The 18,307-nt window shown below is 42.8% G+C and overlaps 1 protein-coding gene across 5 annotated transcripts in view; it reads right to left on the reverse strand.

The window, feature by feature from the left end:
• Positions 1-18,307, reverse strand: part of epha7 (eph receptor A7) — a 312,075-nt gene that overhangs the window by 31,202 nt on the left and 262,566 nt on the right. For 2 of the 5 annotated variants that reach the window (XM_070885388.1, XM_070885384.1), the window contains exons 8-11: positions 18,123-18,231; positions 17,102-17,143; positions 13,605-13,660; positions 2,418-2,543 (exon numbers count right to left, since the gene is read on the reverse strand). In XM_070885388.1, coding sequence (XP_070741489.1) covers positions 2,418-2,543; positions 13,605-13,660; positions 17,102-17,143; positions 18,123-18,231 — 333 coding nt within the window. The remainder of the gene's footprint in view (positions 1-2,417; positions 2,544-13,604; positions 13,661-17,101; positions 17,144-18,122; positions 18,232-18,307) is intronic. The other 3 variants (XM_070885385.1, XM_070885387.1, XM_070885386.1) reach the window with 3 other exon arrangements.

Here is an 18,307-nt window from a genome sequence, read left to right on the forward strand (position 1 = left end):
CAGAGAGTTGTTAACCTGTGGAATTCCCTACCGCAGAGAGTTGTTGATGCCAGTTCATTGGATATATTCAAGAGGAAGTTAGATATGGCCCTTATGGCTAAAGGGATCAAGGAGTTTGGAGAGAAAGCAGGAATGGGGTACTGAGGTGAATGATCAGCCATGATCTTATTGATTGGTGCTGCGGGCTCGAAGGGCCAAATGGTCTACTCCTGCACCAATTTTCTATGTTTCTATGTTTCAATTCTCTCTCAATAAGAATCAGGCAAGTTGTGCCTGAAATCACAGTCATGGCCAGCAGTAAAACAAGTGGTCACACCTGTACCTCGGTGGGGAATTTGGCCTAAATCTTTACATTATCCCCATTTGAAGGGCAAGGACATGAATAGAAACCTACCCCAGTCGTCAAAAGTTTCTAGTTTCTGGAGATTTTTTCTTCTTTACTAATAAGTTTAAATATTTCAGGCAATATCGAGATCTTCTTGAAGTTTGCTTTAACGTACTTTATTGTGGGGATCTGGACCAATAGTAATTACTGCCTTTCAGCCTCCACTTTAGTTAGTAATTGGGAGGAAGAAAGGAAAGTCAGGTGGAATGTAATATTTTCACTCAATAGGGTTTTAGAGTTGTGGAATGGGAAGAGCACCGCGGTGCACAGTACAAATGGGTTCAAGGGGTAATGTGTTTTTGGAAAAGGAAGGGGTTGAAGCAAAGATAAGCAGGTGTGGTTAAGATCTGTCAAAAAGCAATGGTCTTGTAGGCTTCATGGTCCTTTTCTTGTTCCTAAAATGTTTTTTTAATTCACACCAGAATTCTTATAAGGTACACAATAGTGGCCCAAGTTTCCACCAACCCTTAGAACGACGCACCCCTGTGAGGTCCGCCGATTTTCTTGAACAAAAACGCGCCGAATCCTTACCGTGATATTCTCCACGCTGATCAGGCCTCCTTGGGACTCAGCACAGCACAGCAGAACCAGCGGGGGGGCGGAGCTACAGCCCAGCGCCAAAAAGAGTGCCGGCAGCTGCGTGTGTGCGCAGTGGAGTCTGCGCGCGTGCGCAATAGCTCCTGGCCCTCCCAGCGCGTCCTGGCTCCGGGCGACCCTATCCCTGGCCGAAGGGACGACGCAATGTTCGCTGCCCCTATCCCGGGCCGAGTGGCCTGCTGCACAGGCTGGCCGCTGCCTTCCCACGTTCACACCAGTTCATTGTTGTAGCCTCTCGCACCCCCATTGCCTGCATCCTCTGCTGCCCCTCCCATTTAGTTGGCGGAGTGTGTGCGTGGTGTGTGCTGAGGGAAGCTTACCAGGGAGCCCGGGGGAGCAGGAGCTGGAGGAGCCCGGGGGGGGGGCGGGGGGCGGGGGGCGCGGCTCGGCTCGAGTCTGGGCCACCAGATCAGCACATTTACAGCAGAATTCTTCAAGACACGATACTGGGGGGGGATGAAGCTACTGGTTTGTGTCACTGATCACATCAATGTCAAGAAATGTCAAAGCATTAATGCCTAAAGATAATAGCCCTTTTGGACTTTATAAATCGAGTTCAAGACTCAATCCACTCTGAGGACTACAAGAAACAGGTTGGTGCGGGAAGACTTTTGATCGGGGGGGGGGGGTGGGGGCGGGAAGCGTTTTGATGAGGGCGGGGGAAGGAGAGTTTCTTTAAATGATTTAGAAAAAGAACAAGCTGCTCGAATTAGAAAAGTTGGCCCTAGACTGTCTGCTGATAAGAGCAGTAAGAAAGGCAGTCAGCACCATCAAAATTCAACTTCTGATATAAATGATGTTAAAAAGTGCATATTTTATGAAGCTTTATATAGTGGAATGTGTAAATTATGCAAAAGTTACAGTACAAGATCTGCATTAGTTGTTGTGAAGGTGTTTTGTGCTTTGCAAGGTCCTCTAACTTCCCTCCCCCACTCCCCCCCTCGCTATCTCTGGCTACCTGCGCCTGATTTCTAAAGTGTCCACAAGGTTTTTCTGAGCGGACACATACGCTGGCCTAAGTTAGTTTGGAGTAACTTTCCGTTGTCTAAACTTGCTTAAATGGCCAAAACAGGTGTAAGTGGCTGGTAATGCCCCCTTTTGAAAAAAAAACGGAACTAAAAAGAAACTGAACTAACTCACTGAAACTGGAGCAAACTGGAGCAAACTAAATGTGGAGAATTGCGATTTTTAAGATACTCCAAAAAATACTAGTTGCTCCAAAAAAATAGGAGCAACTCCTGTGGAAACTTGGGCCCTAAACGACCAGGCCTCCATCTCATCTCTTGATATCTGCTGAATCATAGTTCAAATGACAATGGATGGGAAAATATCACTGAGCCCTCATAATCTGGAACACACTGCTGTCACCTAAGATGCACGACTTTCAATATTACTTAAGTGGAATAGTTCAATGACCTGCCAGTAAAAGACTCACCTGCTCCAATCACTCTTTCAATCTTAATGCAGGAAGCGTCTAATTCCTTGGCGAATTGATGGACAGCCCGGTTAGGGTCCTCATAGGTTTCTGGATCGATGTACGTTCTTGAACCTGGTAATTTAACTGTAGTAAAGTGAGGGAAGATTGATTGTGATGAATTACTATGTGCTGCTGCCATGTGTGGAAACATCACTGCACATATCTCTGGATCTGCACTGATTCAATCCACTCAGTGGCAAGGAATGACTGAAAAATGATCCTGTAAACCAAGCACTAAAATCAGATTTACTGACGGGCCATGTTATCAGTAACCTGAGAACTGGTGCTAAATGAACATTTTTCCCTGTCCAAGCTGAGTTTTTGGAAACAGTTGTGATTTTAAAATTGCCATCTATTTCAAGTTGTTGCATGCAATATATATTTAAAAAAATGTTTACTCTATTGCTGGTTCAAATTATTGACCAGCTACCGAGACCAAAATCAATTGGACCAGGGAAAAAAAAATAGCTGGGTAGCAATTTTAGGCTTTACACTGGTAATACTATAGCTCAGGTAGTCTGTCAGTGACACTAGGGCCAATCTATCCTGGATATCGTATCTGTTTGCACAGAAAGTTCTGGAAATACACAGCCGGTCCATCAACAGTTGGAAAAAGGCAGGTTAACATTTTGCTTGGAACTTCTTCATCAGAACTGAAGAGCGGAAACCTGACTAGGATGGCCATTGCAAATCATCCAGCTACTTTTCCTCTTTGTAGAAATAATTAGTATGTCTCCACACATGACACTAATTTCTCTGTTTACAGAGGAATTCACTTATCTTCCTTTTTTAGTTCTGATCAAGCATCTCAAGCAGCAACCTCCAGCATCTTCCTTTTTTATTTCCGATTTCCAGCATTCACGTTTTTTTTAATGTTTTATCCTTTCTGTATCAGTTTCCTTGCCAGCATACCGTATCTAATAGTTGTATCAATTTTTCCTCAATATTCACATTAAAGGCCAAAGAATTTTCTGCAGTCATTTTCATTTCTTTACCCCTGCATGTTATAAATGAACAGCTGCCAGCTGGAATGAGTGTACTATTCCAGAAGAGCACAGAGAGTGATTGAGTGCCCCAAAATAAATGCCATTTAATTGAAAATCAGAAGCCCTGCATATGGTGAGCAAAATCAGCGTTTATTCATGGTGGGCAATACAGGAAGCTCCATCAGTAGCACAGACACCACCAAGTGTCGTTCCTCGTTCTGTGCTAATCTCAGCTATTGGAGGAGTAGGGGTACTATGTCTCTCCTCAGTGTCCCTGGGGTAGCGAGGGGGAAATTGGCGAGGTTTTCTGGACGTAATCACTATCCAGTGACTCCTATTGGATGTGTGGATCCATGTAGTTGTCGTGCGAGAGCAGGATCGGGCTGAGCTGTGATCCCCCACCCTTGCACACGGTGGAATACTCTGCTGACTATCATCATAAAGCCTCACAAAAGAAAAATGGGCACGTGGCCGAGGTTCTGAAATGAGGAGAGGGAAGCGAGAAAATTAGTGAGAAAAAGAAGAAAATAAACTGCATTGTTTAGGCTGCTTTCACTCAATACCATACAGTTTGCACTGATTGAGGGGTTTGGAAGGATATTTAGAAGAAAATTAAATTCCTGAGTCAAGTGGGTAAGGGTACAGCATGGAAGTACAGTGGTCTTGTGTTGCATGCAGTAGGATGAGAGGATTAAAAAGGTGCCTATATATAGACGTGCATATACAGGGACAGCTATAGCTTTACCTTACAGGGGCATACACTGGGACTGGTAGGAATTCGTGAATATATCCAGAACTTGTTTATGTTCAAGGTTACATACCAGTGGATTGAATTGTAATTCATTACCTTTTACAGAAAAAAATCCCTGATATTATGATAATTGCAGAAATTGGAAGTAGGGGTGCGGTGCTTCTAGGATTTAACACAAAACAGGCTTGTGAAAAGCCTGGGATGAGATCTACTGCAACTTTAGTTAACTGCTTCAGTACTGGAGACACTGGTAATTACATTTGTTACTTTGCATTTCTGCAAAAAGATTAGCCCAGGAACTCTTATTGCTTCATTGAGGCCCGAGATTGACTGCACAAATAAAAATCCTTTTTTAAAGTATGCACTACCTACAGCACTAGTTTACAGCATTACAGTGGACTGATGCCAACTGATTCTCTGTTCTAATTTATAATTGCTTTGTCTATCCAAGTTGTCCCTGAATCGGATATGAATATTTTATCACAATCTGCCTGACAAATTGGGACTTAAAGTGGAATTTATTAATGGGATCTACCGTCAACTTGCTGACCGTTCTTATATTGGATAACACGTAAAACTATTGGCGAGAAAGGCAATCTCTCTTAAATTTTCGATACATTTTATTTGTCATGTGTTACTTGTAATTGCAGTATAAGAACATAAGAACTTAAGAAATAGGAACAGGAGTAGGCCATACGGCCCCTCGAGCCTGCTCCGCCATTCAATAAGATCATGGCTGATCTGATCATGGACTCAGCTCCACTTCCCCGCCCAGCCCCCATAACCCATTACCCCTTTATCGTTTAAGAAACTGTCTATTTCTGTCATAAATTTGTTCAATGTCCTAGCTTCCACAGCTCTCTGAGGCAGCGAATTCCACAGATTTACAACCCTCTGAGAGAAGAAATTTCTCCTCATCTCTGTTTTAAATGGACGGCCCCTTATTCTAAGATCATGCCCTCTAGTTCTAGTCTCCCCCATCAGTGGAAACATCCCCTGTGCATCCACCTTGTCAAGTCCCCTCATAATCTTATACATTTTGATAAGATCACCTCTCATTCTTCTGAATTCCAATAAGTAGAGGCCCAACCTACTCAACCTTTCCTAATAAATCAACCCCCTCATCCCTGGGATCAACCTAGTGAACCTTCTCTGAACTGCCTCCAAAGCAAGTATATCCTTTTGTAAATATGGAAACCAAAACTGCACAGAGTATTCCAGGTGTAACCTCACCAATACCTTATACAGCTGTAGCAAGACTTCCCTGCTTTTATACTCCATCCCCTTTGCAATAAAGGCCAAGATACCATTGGCCTTCCTGATCACTTGTGTACCTGCATACTATCCTTTTGTATTTCATGCACAAGTACCCCCAGGTCTCGCTGTACTGCGGCACTTTGCAATCTTTCTCCATTTAAATAATAACTTGCTCTTTGATTTTTTCTGCCAAAGTGCATGACCTCACACTTTCCGACATTATACTCCATCTGCCAAATTTTTGCCCACTCATTTAGCCTGTATGTCGTGTTGCAGATTTTTTGTGTCCCCCTCACACATTGCTTTTCCTCCCATCTTTGTATCGTCAACAAACTTGGCTACGTTACACTCAGTCCCTTCTTCAAGTCGTTAATATAGACTGTAAATAGTTGGGGTCCCAGCACTGATCCCTGTGGCACCCCACTAGTTACTGGTTGCCAACCAGAGAATGAACTATTTATCCCGACTCCCTGTTCTCTGTTAGTTAGCCAATCCTCTATCCATGCTAATATATTACCCCCAACCCCGTAAACTTTTAACTTGTGCAGTAACCTTTTATGTGGCACCTTGTCAAATGCCTTCTGGAAGTCCAAATATACCACATGCACTAGTTTCCCTTTATCCACCCTGTGCATTACATCCTCAAAGAATTCCAGCAAATTTGTCAAACATGACTTCCCCTTCATAAATCCATGCTGACTCTGCATGACCAAATTTTGCTTTTTCAAATGTCCTGTTACTGCTTCTTTAATAAATGGACTCCAACATTTTCCCAACCACAGATATTAGGCTAACTGGTCTATAGTTTCCTGCTTTTTGTCTGCCTCCTTTTTTAAATAGGGGTGTTACATTTGCAGTTTTCCAATCTGCTGAGACCTCCCCAGAATCTAGGGAATTTTGGTAAATTACAATCAATGCATCCACAATCCCTGCCGCTACTTCTCTTAAGCTTTGAAAGTAAGTATCAAGGCTTTGGAAGATTATTTCTAACCCCTGTCACCCCAACCCATTCAAAGCTGCCCAGCCTTATACACGACATCTCTATTGCTTAATTAAAGCTTTGCCTAAGGTGGTGAGCATTATGAATTAGCCATGGAGGCATCATTTACACTGCCTTTAGTGGAGGGCCATTCTGACAATGGGAAATACCAAGTGAAATACAGTCTCCAAACTGATGGACTGTGGGGTCTGTGCCATACCCAATATTACATGACTAGGTCTTGAGGTTCCACTGCTGGTGATTGATGTATTCTGAAATAATTCAGTATTGATCAGATTCTAACTGTGATTTATACCACATACACACACGTATATAGGCACATATACAAGCACACAAGCAAATATACACATACACATAGACACATACATGTACATGCAGACCTATGTGCACATATAAAGACACAGACAAGTACACATAGAGGCATAGACATACATCATCATCATAGGCAGCCCCTCGAAATCGAGGAAGACTTGCTTCCACTCTAAAAGTGAGTTTTCATGTGGCTGTACAGTCGAATATGGGAATTACAGTCTCTGTCACAGGTGGGACAGAAAGTCGTTGAAGGAAAAGGTGGGTGAGGAGTCTGGTTTGCCGGATGCTCCTTCCGCTGTCTGTGCTTGGTTTCTACATGCTGTCGGCAACGAGACTCGAGGTGCTCAGCGCCCTCCTCGATGCTCTTCCTCCACTTAAGGCAGTCTTGGGCCAGGGATTCTCAGGTGATGGTGGGGATGTTGCACTTTATCAAGGAGGCTTTGAGGGTGTCCTTGAAATGTTTCCTCTGCCCACCTGGGGCTCACTTGCCATGTAGGAGTTCCAAGTAGAGCGCTTGCTTTGGGAGTCTCGTGTCGGGCATGCGGACAATGTGGCCTGCCCAGCGGAGCTGGTCAAGTGTGGTCAGTGCTTTAATGCTGGGGATGTTGGCCTGATCGAGAACACTGATGTTGGTGCGTCTGTTCTACCAGTGGATTTGCAGGATCTTGCGGAGCCAGCGCTGGTGGTACTTCTCCAGCGCTTTGAGGCGTCTGCTGTATATGGTATACACACACTGACATGCACACATATGCACAGTCAGAGGTGCTGTTGATTAATTTTCATGGTAATTCATAACTAGGCCAATAACCTTGGGTCATGTTGATTTCGGGATTTCTAAGTGCAAACATTTTTAAATTATTCTTTTATGAGAACATAAATGAGTGGCATAATTAAAATGACTAGTTTGGAAATAATGAGCTATAAGCCTGCAAATTACCATTGGGGGTAGTGATGTAAGTTGGAGGTATAGGTTTTATGACATTGCTCTGTTTGCTATTTCAACAGAGATGTTAGCCTATTTAAAATAAACGGTAATAAAGAATCATACGGCACAGACTGAGGCCATTTGGCCCATCGTGCCTGTGCCGGGTCTCTGAAAGAGCTACCAATTAGTCCCAATCCCCTGCTCTTTTCCCATAGCCTTGCAATATTTTCCTTTCAAGTATTTCTCTCATTCCCTTTTGAAAGTTACTATTGAATCTTTTTCAGGCAGAGCATTCCATATCACAACAATTTTGCTTATCTACTCTATCAAATCTATCAATTCTGAAAATCTCTATTAAATCATCCCTTCACCCAGAGAGTGGTGAACCTGTGGAATTCTCTACCACAGAAAGTTGTTGAGGCCAATTCACTAAATATATTCAAAAAGGAGTTAGATGTAGTCCTTACTACTAGGTGGGTCAAGGAGTATGGCGAGAAATCAGGAATGGGGTACTGAAGTTGCATGTTCAGCCATGAACTCATTGAATGGCGGTGCAGGCTCGAAAGGCCAAATGGCCTACTCCTGCACCTATTTTCTATGCTTCTATGTTAACCATCTTTGTTCTAAGGAGAACAATCCCAACTTTTCCAGTCTCTCCATTTAACTGAAGACCCTCATCCAGCTGGTAAATCTCATCTGCATTAGACATTCTTTCTAAAGTCTGGTGCCCAAAATTGGACACAAGACTCTAGCTGAGGTCTAACCAGTGATTTATAAGGGTTTACCATAACTTCTTTGCTTTTGTACTCTATTCCTCTATTTATAAAGCGAAGGATCATAGAAACACAGAAAAATAGGTGCATGAATAGGCCATTCAGCCCTTCGAGCCTGCACCACCATTCAATATGATCATGGCTGATCATTCAACCTCAGTACCCCACCCCAGCCTTCTCTCCATACCCCTTGATCGCTTTAGCCATAAGGTCCACATCTAACTTGCTTTTGAATATGTCCAACGAACTGGACTCAACAACTTTCTGTGGCAGAGAATTCCATAGGTTCACAACTCTCTGGGTGAAAAAGTTTCTCCTCATCTCGGTACAATATGGCTTACCCCTTATCCTTAGACTGTGTCCCCTGGTTCTGGACTTCCCCAACATCGGGAACATTCTTCCTGCATCCAACCTGTCTAGTCCCGTCAGAATTTTATATGTTTCTATAAGATCCCCTCTCATTCTTCTAAATTCCAGTGAGTATAAGCCTAGCCGATCCAGTCTTTCCTCATATGTCAGTCCTGCCATCCCGGGAATCAGTCTGGTGAACCTTCGCTGCACTCCCTCAATAGCAATCAAGTCCTTCCTCAGATTTGGAGACCAAAACTGCACACAATACTCAAGGTGTGGTCTCACCAAGGCCTTGTACAACTGCAGCAAGACCTCCCTGCTCCAATACTCAAATCCCCTCGCTATGAAGGCCAGCATGCCATTTATTTTCTTTACTGCCTGCTGTACCTGCATGCCTACCTTCAATGATTGATGTACCATGACACCCAGGTCTCGTTGCACCTCTCCTTTTACTAATCTGTCACCATTCAGATAATAATCTGCCTACCTGTTTTTGCCACCAAAGTGGATAACCTCACATTTATCCACATGATACTGCATCTGCCATGCATTTGCCCATTCACCTAACCTGTCCAAGTCCCCCTGCAGCCTCTTAGCATCCTCCTCGCAGCTCGCACTGCCATCCAGCTTAGTGTCATCTGTAAACTTGGAGATATTACATTCAATTCCTTCGTCTAAATCATTAATGTATATTGTAAATAGCTGGGGTCCCAACACTGAACCCTCCGGCACCCCAGGAGTCACTGCCTGCCATTCTGAAAAGGACCCGTTTATTCCCACTCTTTGCTTCCTGTCTGCCAACCATTTCTCTATCCACGGCAATACATTACCCCCAATACCATGTGCCTTAACTTTGCCTTAATCTCTTGTGTGGGACCTTGTCAAAAGCCTTTTGAAAGTCCAAATACACCACATCTACTGGTTCTCCCCTATCCACTCTACTAGTTACATCCTCAAAAAACTCTAGATTTATCAAGCATGATTTCCCTTTCATAAATCCATGCTGACTTGGACCGATCCAGTCACTGCTTTCCAAATGCGCTGCCATTACATCTTTAATAATTGAGTCCAGTAATTTCCCCACCACCGATATCAGGCTAACCGGTCTATAATTCCATGTTATTTCTCTCCTTTTTTAAAAAGTGGGGTTACATTAGCTACCCTCCAATCCACAGGAACTGATCCAGAGTCCATGGAATGTTGGAAAATGACCACCAATGTATCTACTATTTCTAGGGCCACTTCCTGAAGTACTCTGGGATGCAGACTATCAGGCCCTGGGGATTTATCGGTCTTCAGTTCCTTCAATTTCCCAAACACCATTTCCTGACTAATAAGGATTTCCCTCAGTTCTCCCTTCTTGCTAGATCCTTGGTCCCCTAGTATTTTCAGGAGGTTATTCGTGTCTTCCTTAGTGAAGACAGAACCAAAGTATTTGTTCAATTGGTCTGCCATTTCCTTGTTCCCCATTATGAATTCACCTGATTCTGACTGCAAGGGACCTACATTAGTCTTGACTAATCTTTTTCTCTTCACATATCTATAGAAGATTTTGCAGTCAGTTTTTATGTTCCCTGAAAGCTTACTCTCATACTCTATTTTCCCCCTCCTAATTAAACCCTAAGTCCTCCTCTGCTGAATTCTAAATTTCTCCCAGTCCTCAGGTTTGCTGCTTTTTCTGGCCAATTTATAAGCCTCTTCCTTGGATTTAACACTTTCCCTAATTTTCCTTGTTAGCCACAGTTGAGCCACCTTCCCTTTTTCATTTTTCCGCCACACAGGGATGTACAATTGTTGTAGTTCATCCATGTGATCTTTAAATGTCTGCTATTGCCTATCCACCATCAACCCTTTAAGTATCATTCGCCAGTCTATCCTAGCCAATTCAGGTTTCCTTTCTTTAAGTTCAGGACCCGAGTCTCTGAGTTAACTGTGTCATTCTCCATCTTAATGAAGAATTCTACCATATTATGGTCACTCTTCCCCAAGGGGTCTCGCACGATCAGATTGCTGATTAATCCTCTCTCGTTACACAGGACTCAGTCTAGGATGGCCTGCTCTCTAATTGGTTCCTTGACATATTGGTCTAGAAAACTATCCCTTATACACTCCAGGAACTCCTCCTCCACAGTATTGCTACCAGTTTGGTTCGCCCAATCAATATGTAGATTAAAGTCACCCATGATAACTGCTGTACCCTTATTGCACGCGTCCCTAATTTCATGTTTGATGCCATCCCCAACTTCCCTACTACTGTTTGGTGGTCTGTACACAACTCCCACTAACGTTTTCTGCCCTTTGGTGTTTCGCAGTTCTACCCATATAGATTCCACATCATCCACGCTAATGTCCTTCCTTACTGTTGCGTTAATCTCCTCTTTAACCAGTAACGTTACCCACCTCCTGTTCCTTCCTGTATGTTCTTCCTGAATATTGAATACCCCTGGATGTTGAGTTCCCAGCCTTGGTTACCCTGGAGCCATGTCTCCGTGATCCCAATTACATCATATCCGTTAACAGCTATCTGCGCAGTTAATTCATCCACCTTATTACGAATGCTCCTCGCATTGAGACTTAGAGCCTTCAGGCTTGTTTTTTTAACACTCTTTGTCCTTTTAGAATTATGTTGTAATGTGGCCCTTTTTGATTTTTGCCCTTGATTTCTCTGCTTTCCACTCTTGTTTTTCTCCTTCCTACCTTTTGCTTCTGCCCCCTTTTTACTTCTCTCTGCCTCCCTGCATTGATTCCCATCCCCCTGCCATTTTAGTTTAAACCTTCTCCAACAGTACTAGCAAATAATCCACCTAGGACATCGGTTCTGGTCCTGCCCTGGTGCAGACCGCCCGGTTTGTAAGGGTCCCACCTCCCCCAGAACCGGTTCCAATGTCCCAGGAATTTGAGTCCCTCCTCCTTGCACCATTCCTGAAGCCACGTATTCATCTGAGCTATCATGCGATTCCTGCTCTGACTAGCATGTGGCACTGATAGCAGTCCTGAGATTACTACCTTTGAGGTCCTACTTTTTAATTTAACTCCTAGCTCCCTAAATTCCGCTTGTAGGACCTCATCCTGTTTTTTACCTATATCGTTGGTACCTATATGTACCACGACAGCTGGCTGTTCACCCTCCCCCTCCAGAATGCGCTGCAGGCGCTCGGAGACATCCTTGACCCTTGCACCAGGGAGGCAACATACCATCCTGGAGTCTCGTTTGCAGCCGCAGAAACGCCTATCTATTCCCCTTACAATAGAATCCCCTATCACTATCGCTCTCCCACACTTTTTCTGCCCGCCTGTGCAGCAGAGCCACCCCTGGTGCTATGGACTTGGCTGCTGCTGCCTTCCCCTGATGAGCCACCTCCCTCAACAGTACCCAAAACGGTGTACCTAATTTGACAGCTGTGTCAACTTCAGTGGTGTGTGTATGTGAACCCCCGTGTCTCTCCGTTTCTGCATCCCTTTAACATATCAGCATTAGAATGGAAACATAGAATGGTTACAGCACAGAAGGAGGCCATTCAGCCCATCGAGCCCTTGCAAGAGCACTACAGTTAGTCCCACTCCCCCACCCCAAATCAAACGGCCGATGAGGATTGAACTCGTGTACTTGCCGTCATTAGTACCACGCTCTAACCAGCTGTGATAACCTGCCTAACGGGACAGAAGAATGCATAAAAATATGTTAAGTCTTCAGCTGCTAGTGCTACCAACAGTAACATTAAGGATATAGAAATATATTAAAAAAAGGTAAATATTCTAATTTACTGATATTCCGTGCGTCTACCATCTTCCTTAGAGGACAGAAAGTCACTCGAAGTAAGTGAGGATAGAGGCGATGGGTTACTGGTATTTAGCACAGGGCACAGGACAGTATATAAGCAACAGCATTTTGGATAATTTTGAGTTTTTGCAGAGTGGAGCTCAGGAGGCTGGAGAGGAGAGCGTTGGAGAAGTTAAAGCTTGGTGTAACAAAATGTAAGGGTGGTAGAGAGGCTGGAGTAGAGGTGAAGGCAGATAGTATTACAAAGGGCCTGGGAAAAGAAAGACTTGCATTTATATAGCGCCTTTCATGACCTCGGGACCTCCCAAAGCACTTTACAGCCAATGATGTGTCGTCACTGTTGTAAACAAAAAGCAAAACTGTAAATGCTGGAAAGCTGAAATAAAAACATCAAAAGCTGAAAATGCACAGCAGGTCCTTCAGCATCTGTAAAGAGAATTGGAGGTTAACCCTCTCGGTGTAGACCCTTCAGCTGTCCTGCCGGACTGTCTACACCTGAAATGTTAACTCGTCCTTTCCCTTTACGGTGCTGATGGACCACTGGTGCATTTCCAGCATGTTCTGTTTATATCGATCTTGGGGACAATGCAACTTTAAATATTGATGGCAGCTGTGTTGCCTGCATATAAAAACTAATCAGTTACTCAGTATAAACTGTCAGAAACTGGTACCTAAAATAAAAACATTTATTATTGCATTCTTTATGGTTACATGTTACATTTTGTATACCTTTTAAACTGACAGCTACAATTTCAGTGTAATAGTTTCTTAGGTTCGGACTTAGTGGAATGATACATAATAATTGATAAAAACAAAGCAAGAAGCACAGCACATAACTCATTAGGGCTTTGTTTCTGCATTCTGGCCATGTTAAACTGTTGCAAGGAGTAAAGGGGAGAAAAGGAAAGACAAAATATAACTCTTTAAGAAAGAGCTGCAGAGAATGAAGGCCATTTGGAAAAAGGGCCCAAGTGCTTCTGAGAGCTAGGGGGATAATTAATACACTTACAGTGGAAATAGAGCTCCTCATCCCCTTCCTGCTCAGCTTTGCTGTAGCCACAGTGTCTGAATAAGAAAATTAGACAATTCATCAAAGTTAATACACCTTTGATATACATCAGCTTCGGCTGGGGTATATAGAAGCCAGCACTTGCTACAGGGCTGGCTGATCGGAGTTACTGTTCAGCATAAGATTCTGGGATACAGCATCCAGTGTGTAGTTGTACCTAGTCATTCTTGGACACTGCAGCTCAGGGCTTAATAATCTTCATTAATGCAAAACTGCACATTACACCATGTTTTATGTTCATTTTCATGCTTATCTTATACACAAGTCTGACTATTTTGTGCCTGGATTGTACTCTATTGTAAAGTATGGATATTCTGCAGGTGAAATTCAACTTTGACGATGGCACAAAATGGACGGTAGCGGATCAGTCACCCATTATACACCCTGCCCGATTTGTCTTTACATTCAAGTCAATGGAAAAGAAATTGAGGCAGTGTGTAAAATGAGCGCCGATCCGCTATCACCCACTTTATGCTCCTCCAAAGTTGAATTTTGTCCCTTCTGTGTCTGTGTTTATTATTGTAGTCTGATATTTTGTGTTATTGTGCAATCGGTTCTGTTTGCACACTATTATGCAGTATAAGAACATAAGCACATAAGAATTAGGAGCAGGAGTAGGCCATTCGGTCCCTCGAGCTTGTTCCGTCATTCAATAAGAACATGGCTGATCTTCTACCTTAACTCCACTTTCCTGCACCAACCCCATATCCCATGATTCCCTCAATATCCAAAAATCTATCGATATCTGTCTTGAATATACTCAATGACTGAGCCTCCACAGCCCTCCAGGGTAGAGAATTCCAGAGATTCACTCTGCGTGGAAATTTCTCCTCATCTCAGTCCTAAATGGCCAACCCCTTATTCTGATACTCTGACGCCTGGTTCTAGACTCCCCTGCCATAGGAAACACTGTCCCTGCATCTACCCTGTCAAGCCCTGTAAGAATTTTGTATGTTTCAATGAGATCAACTCTCATTCTTCTAAACTCTGGAGAATATAGGCCTAGTCTACTCAATCTCTCCTCATAGGAAAATCTCCCCATCCCAGGAATCAGTCTAGTGAACTTTTGTTGCATTCCCTCTATGGCATGTATATCCTTCCTTAGGTAAGGAGACTAAAACTGTACACAATACTCCGGGTGTGGTCTCACCAGGGCCCTATATAACTGCAGCAAGACGTCTTTACTCTTATACTCTAATCCTCTTGTAATAAAGGCCAACATACCATTTGCTTTCTTAATTGCTTGCTGTACCTGCATGTTAACTTTCAGTGATTTGTGTACAAGTCACCCAGGTCCCTCTGAACACCAACATTTCCCAATCTCTCACCATTTAAAAATACTTTGCTTTTCTATTTTTCCTACCAAAGTGGATAACTTCACATTTCTTCACATTATATTCCATTTGCCATGTTCTTGTCCATTCACTTAGCCTGTCCCTATCCCCTTGAAACCTCTTTGCGTCCTCCTCACAGCTTATATTCCAACCTAGCTTTATCATCATCAGCAAACTTGGATATATTACATTTAGTCCCCTCATAGAAAGATTGTGAATAGCTGGGGCCCAATCACCGATTCTTGCAGTACCCCACTAGTTATAGCCTGCCAAACTGAAAATTACCCGTTTTTTCCTACTCTGCTTTCTGTCCACTAACGAATCCTCAATCCATGTTGGTATATTACCCCCAATCCCATGAACTCTAATTTTGGTTAATAACCTCTTGTGTGGCACCTTATCGAATGCCTTCTGAAAATCCAAATATACCACATCCACTGATTCCCCCTTATTTATTCTTCTAGTCACAACCTCAACAAACTAACAGATTTGTCAAACATGATTTCCCTTTCACAGATCCGTGTTGACTCTGCCCAATCCTATTAATATTTTCTAAGTGTCCTGTAACCATGTCCTTAAAAATAGATACTCGCATTTCCCCTACTATTGATGTCAGGCTAACTGGTCTATAGTTCCCTGTTTTCACTCTCCCTCCTTTCTTAAATAGCGGGGTTACATTAGCTACCTTCCAATCCACGGGAACTGTTCTAGAATCTATGGAATTTTGGAAGATGACAACCAATGCATCCACTATCTCTATAGCCACCTCTTTCAAAACCCTAGGATAGAGGTCATCAGGTCCAGGGGATTTATTGGCTTTCAGTCCCATTAATTTCTCCAGTACTATTTTTTTTGCTAATGCTAATTTCTTTCAGTTCCTCATTCTCGCTAGACCCTTGGTTCTCCACTATTTCCAGGAGGTTTTCTGCGTCTTCTTCCGTGAAGACAGACACAAAGTATTTTCTTAATTTTTCTGCCATTTCCTTATTCCCCATTATAACGTCTCCTGTCTCAGCCTGTAAGGGACCGACATTTACTTTTGCTAATCTTTTCCTTTTTACATATCTATAGAAGCTTTTACCGTCTGTTTTTATGTCTCTCACCAGTTTACTCTCATATTCTACTTTCCCTTTCTTTATCAATATCTTGGTCCTCCTTTGCTGAATTCTGAAATCATCCCAATCCTTAGGCTTACTGCTCTTTTTGGCAACATTATAAGTCTTTTCCTTTGATCTAATACTACCTTTAACTATTCTTGTTAGCCTCATTAGTATGAATATTTTTGTTTGTACTGTGTGTTACAGTGCAATATGATACTTGATGCTTTGTACTACGATCCAAGCTATTGTACAGTAAGGATATTTTCTGTCAGCATTGTATGCTGTTGTGTAGTGCGAGCATTCTGTGGTTGTCGTGTGCACTATTGTTTAAGTTAGGAAACTGTATTATGTGGGGTGGTGGTGCATATGCTGATGTAGGATATGGAAAGATCTAAACTTTCTGATTTACGAAGCAGATTTGTGTCATTCTGTGTGATAACAACACTGTACAATAAAGTGGAGCATGTAAAGGAAAGAACAATGAGACAGCTGGGGTTTGAATTATAAAATCACAGAAAAATATAATCTAACCTTTCCAATATACACATGTTTTAGTTTTCAGGCATGCAGAGTAAATTACATTATTTCATGAACCTGGCAATAACACAGTACAATATTATTGTACAGATGCATTGTGCAAATACTTGATGCATTGATGTCAAAATCCTCACTCCATTTATCTTAATGGAGGCGATAACACAAAGGTCAAAAATTTTAAGAGTTCTTGCGGTAGTATCGCAATGCATAATTTCCAGGCTAATAAAATGCTATATCTATCTTGCACGCCTGTGGGTTACACATTGGCATATCAGAAAGAGCAGATGATATTCTTCTATGGCAGTGTATCTGACACCAGACATCCCACTCTTCTCCTATGCCTTTATACCACATGCCTATCATTCTGCATTATTAACAGTCTCTCTCCTGCACAGCTTCAGATATGGTGCCAGACAATTATCATCAACAGAAATAAGAAAAGAAAAGTACAACAGCAACAACTTACATTTCTATAGCTCTCCTCACGTAAGGAAAACATCTCAGAATGCTTCAAACGGTAGAAGAAAGATGGACATCAAGCAGGAAAAAAGGGAAACAGTAGTTTAGGGGTGAGGGCCAAAAGCATGGTGGAAGAGAAGGCTTTTTAGGAGGCATATTAAAGAAAGGGAAAGAGGTGCCAAGAGAGAAGATTTTTGGGATGATGGAGCAGAGGCCAGTGGCAAGTAGGTGTTGATGGGAGCCGCGGAGGATGGGTTCTGTTTACCAACTCCTACAGGTGTTATTACTAGTCGATGGAGTCAATGCTGGAAGCAAAGAGGTAAAAAAAAGAAAAGAAAGAAGGACTTGCATTTATATAGTGCCTTTCATGAGCTCAGGATGTCCCAAAGTGCTTTACAGCCAATGACGTACTTTTGAAGTAGAGCAGAGTGCTGTCAGATTACATGTGGAAATTGACTCTATGCCTAGAGATGATGTTACCAAGGAATAGCATATCAATGATGTAAATAATGAAGAGGAGGGAGCCAAGGATTGAGTCCTGAGGTTCACTTGTGGTAACTGTGCAGGTATGAGAAGAGAAATCATTGGAAGTGCTGACATTTCTGTGTTACATCAGGCTTGAGTTGAACTATAAGAGAGGGTCATGTCAAGGAAGGAGGTTGCAGAGAAAAGACATTGGAGGACATTACATATATCCGACACAACAAAAAGCCATGGAATAAATTAAAGATATGTACTGGGATGGTCAATGGTTTAATTCTTGCATTTGTAACCAACTGGAGACTGTGGACATCTCTATTTCCCCAGACAATCCATTATTCTAGTTAGCCGATTAACTTTCTGCTATCGCTGCATGGTCGGAAAAGGCTTAAGGATCCTACGATGGTGTGGGCTATCGTTATCTGTCCAGCAATCATTCACATTGCAATCATCCCCTCTCCCACAATAGGGTGTTGTGTAAAGTGTACACCACGATCACGTACCCCTCAATTGTGTGCCCCAGGTCTGCATGTTCCTTAGTTCCATACCTTCGTCCAATAATGAAGCCAAACACCATGAAGACCAGAATGATGGTCCCTGCTACGGCGACCACAGCGATGATAATGACTGGATTCTGCTCAGTGGAAGCAGCTGTAGCTGGGAACAGAATAGTCAAATCATTTCAAATCAGAGTCAGCTGAGATCACAAAAGGACAATATTTCATAAAATATT

The sequence above is a fragment of the Pristiophorus japonicus genome, chromosome 7 (assembly GCF_044704955.1).
Source record: "Pristiophorus japonicus isolate sPriJap1 chromosome 7, sPriJap1.hap1, whole genome shotgun sequence".
Classification (NCBI taxonomy): domain Eukaryota; kingdom Metazoa; phylum Chordata; class Chondrichthyes; family Pristiophoridae; genus Pristiophorus; species Pristiophorus japonicus.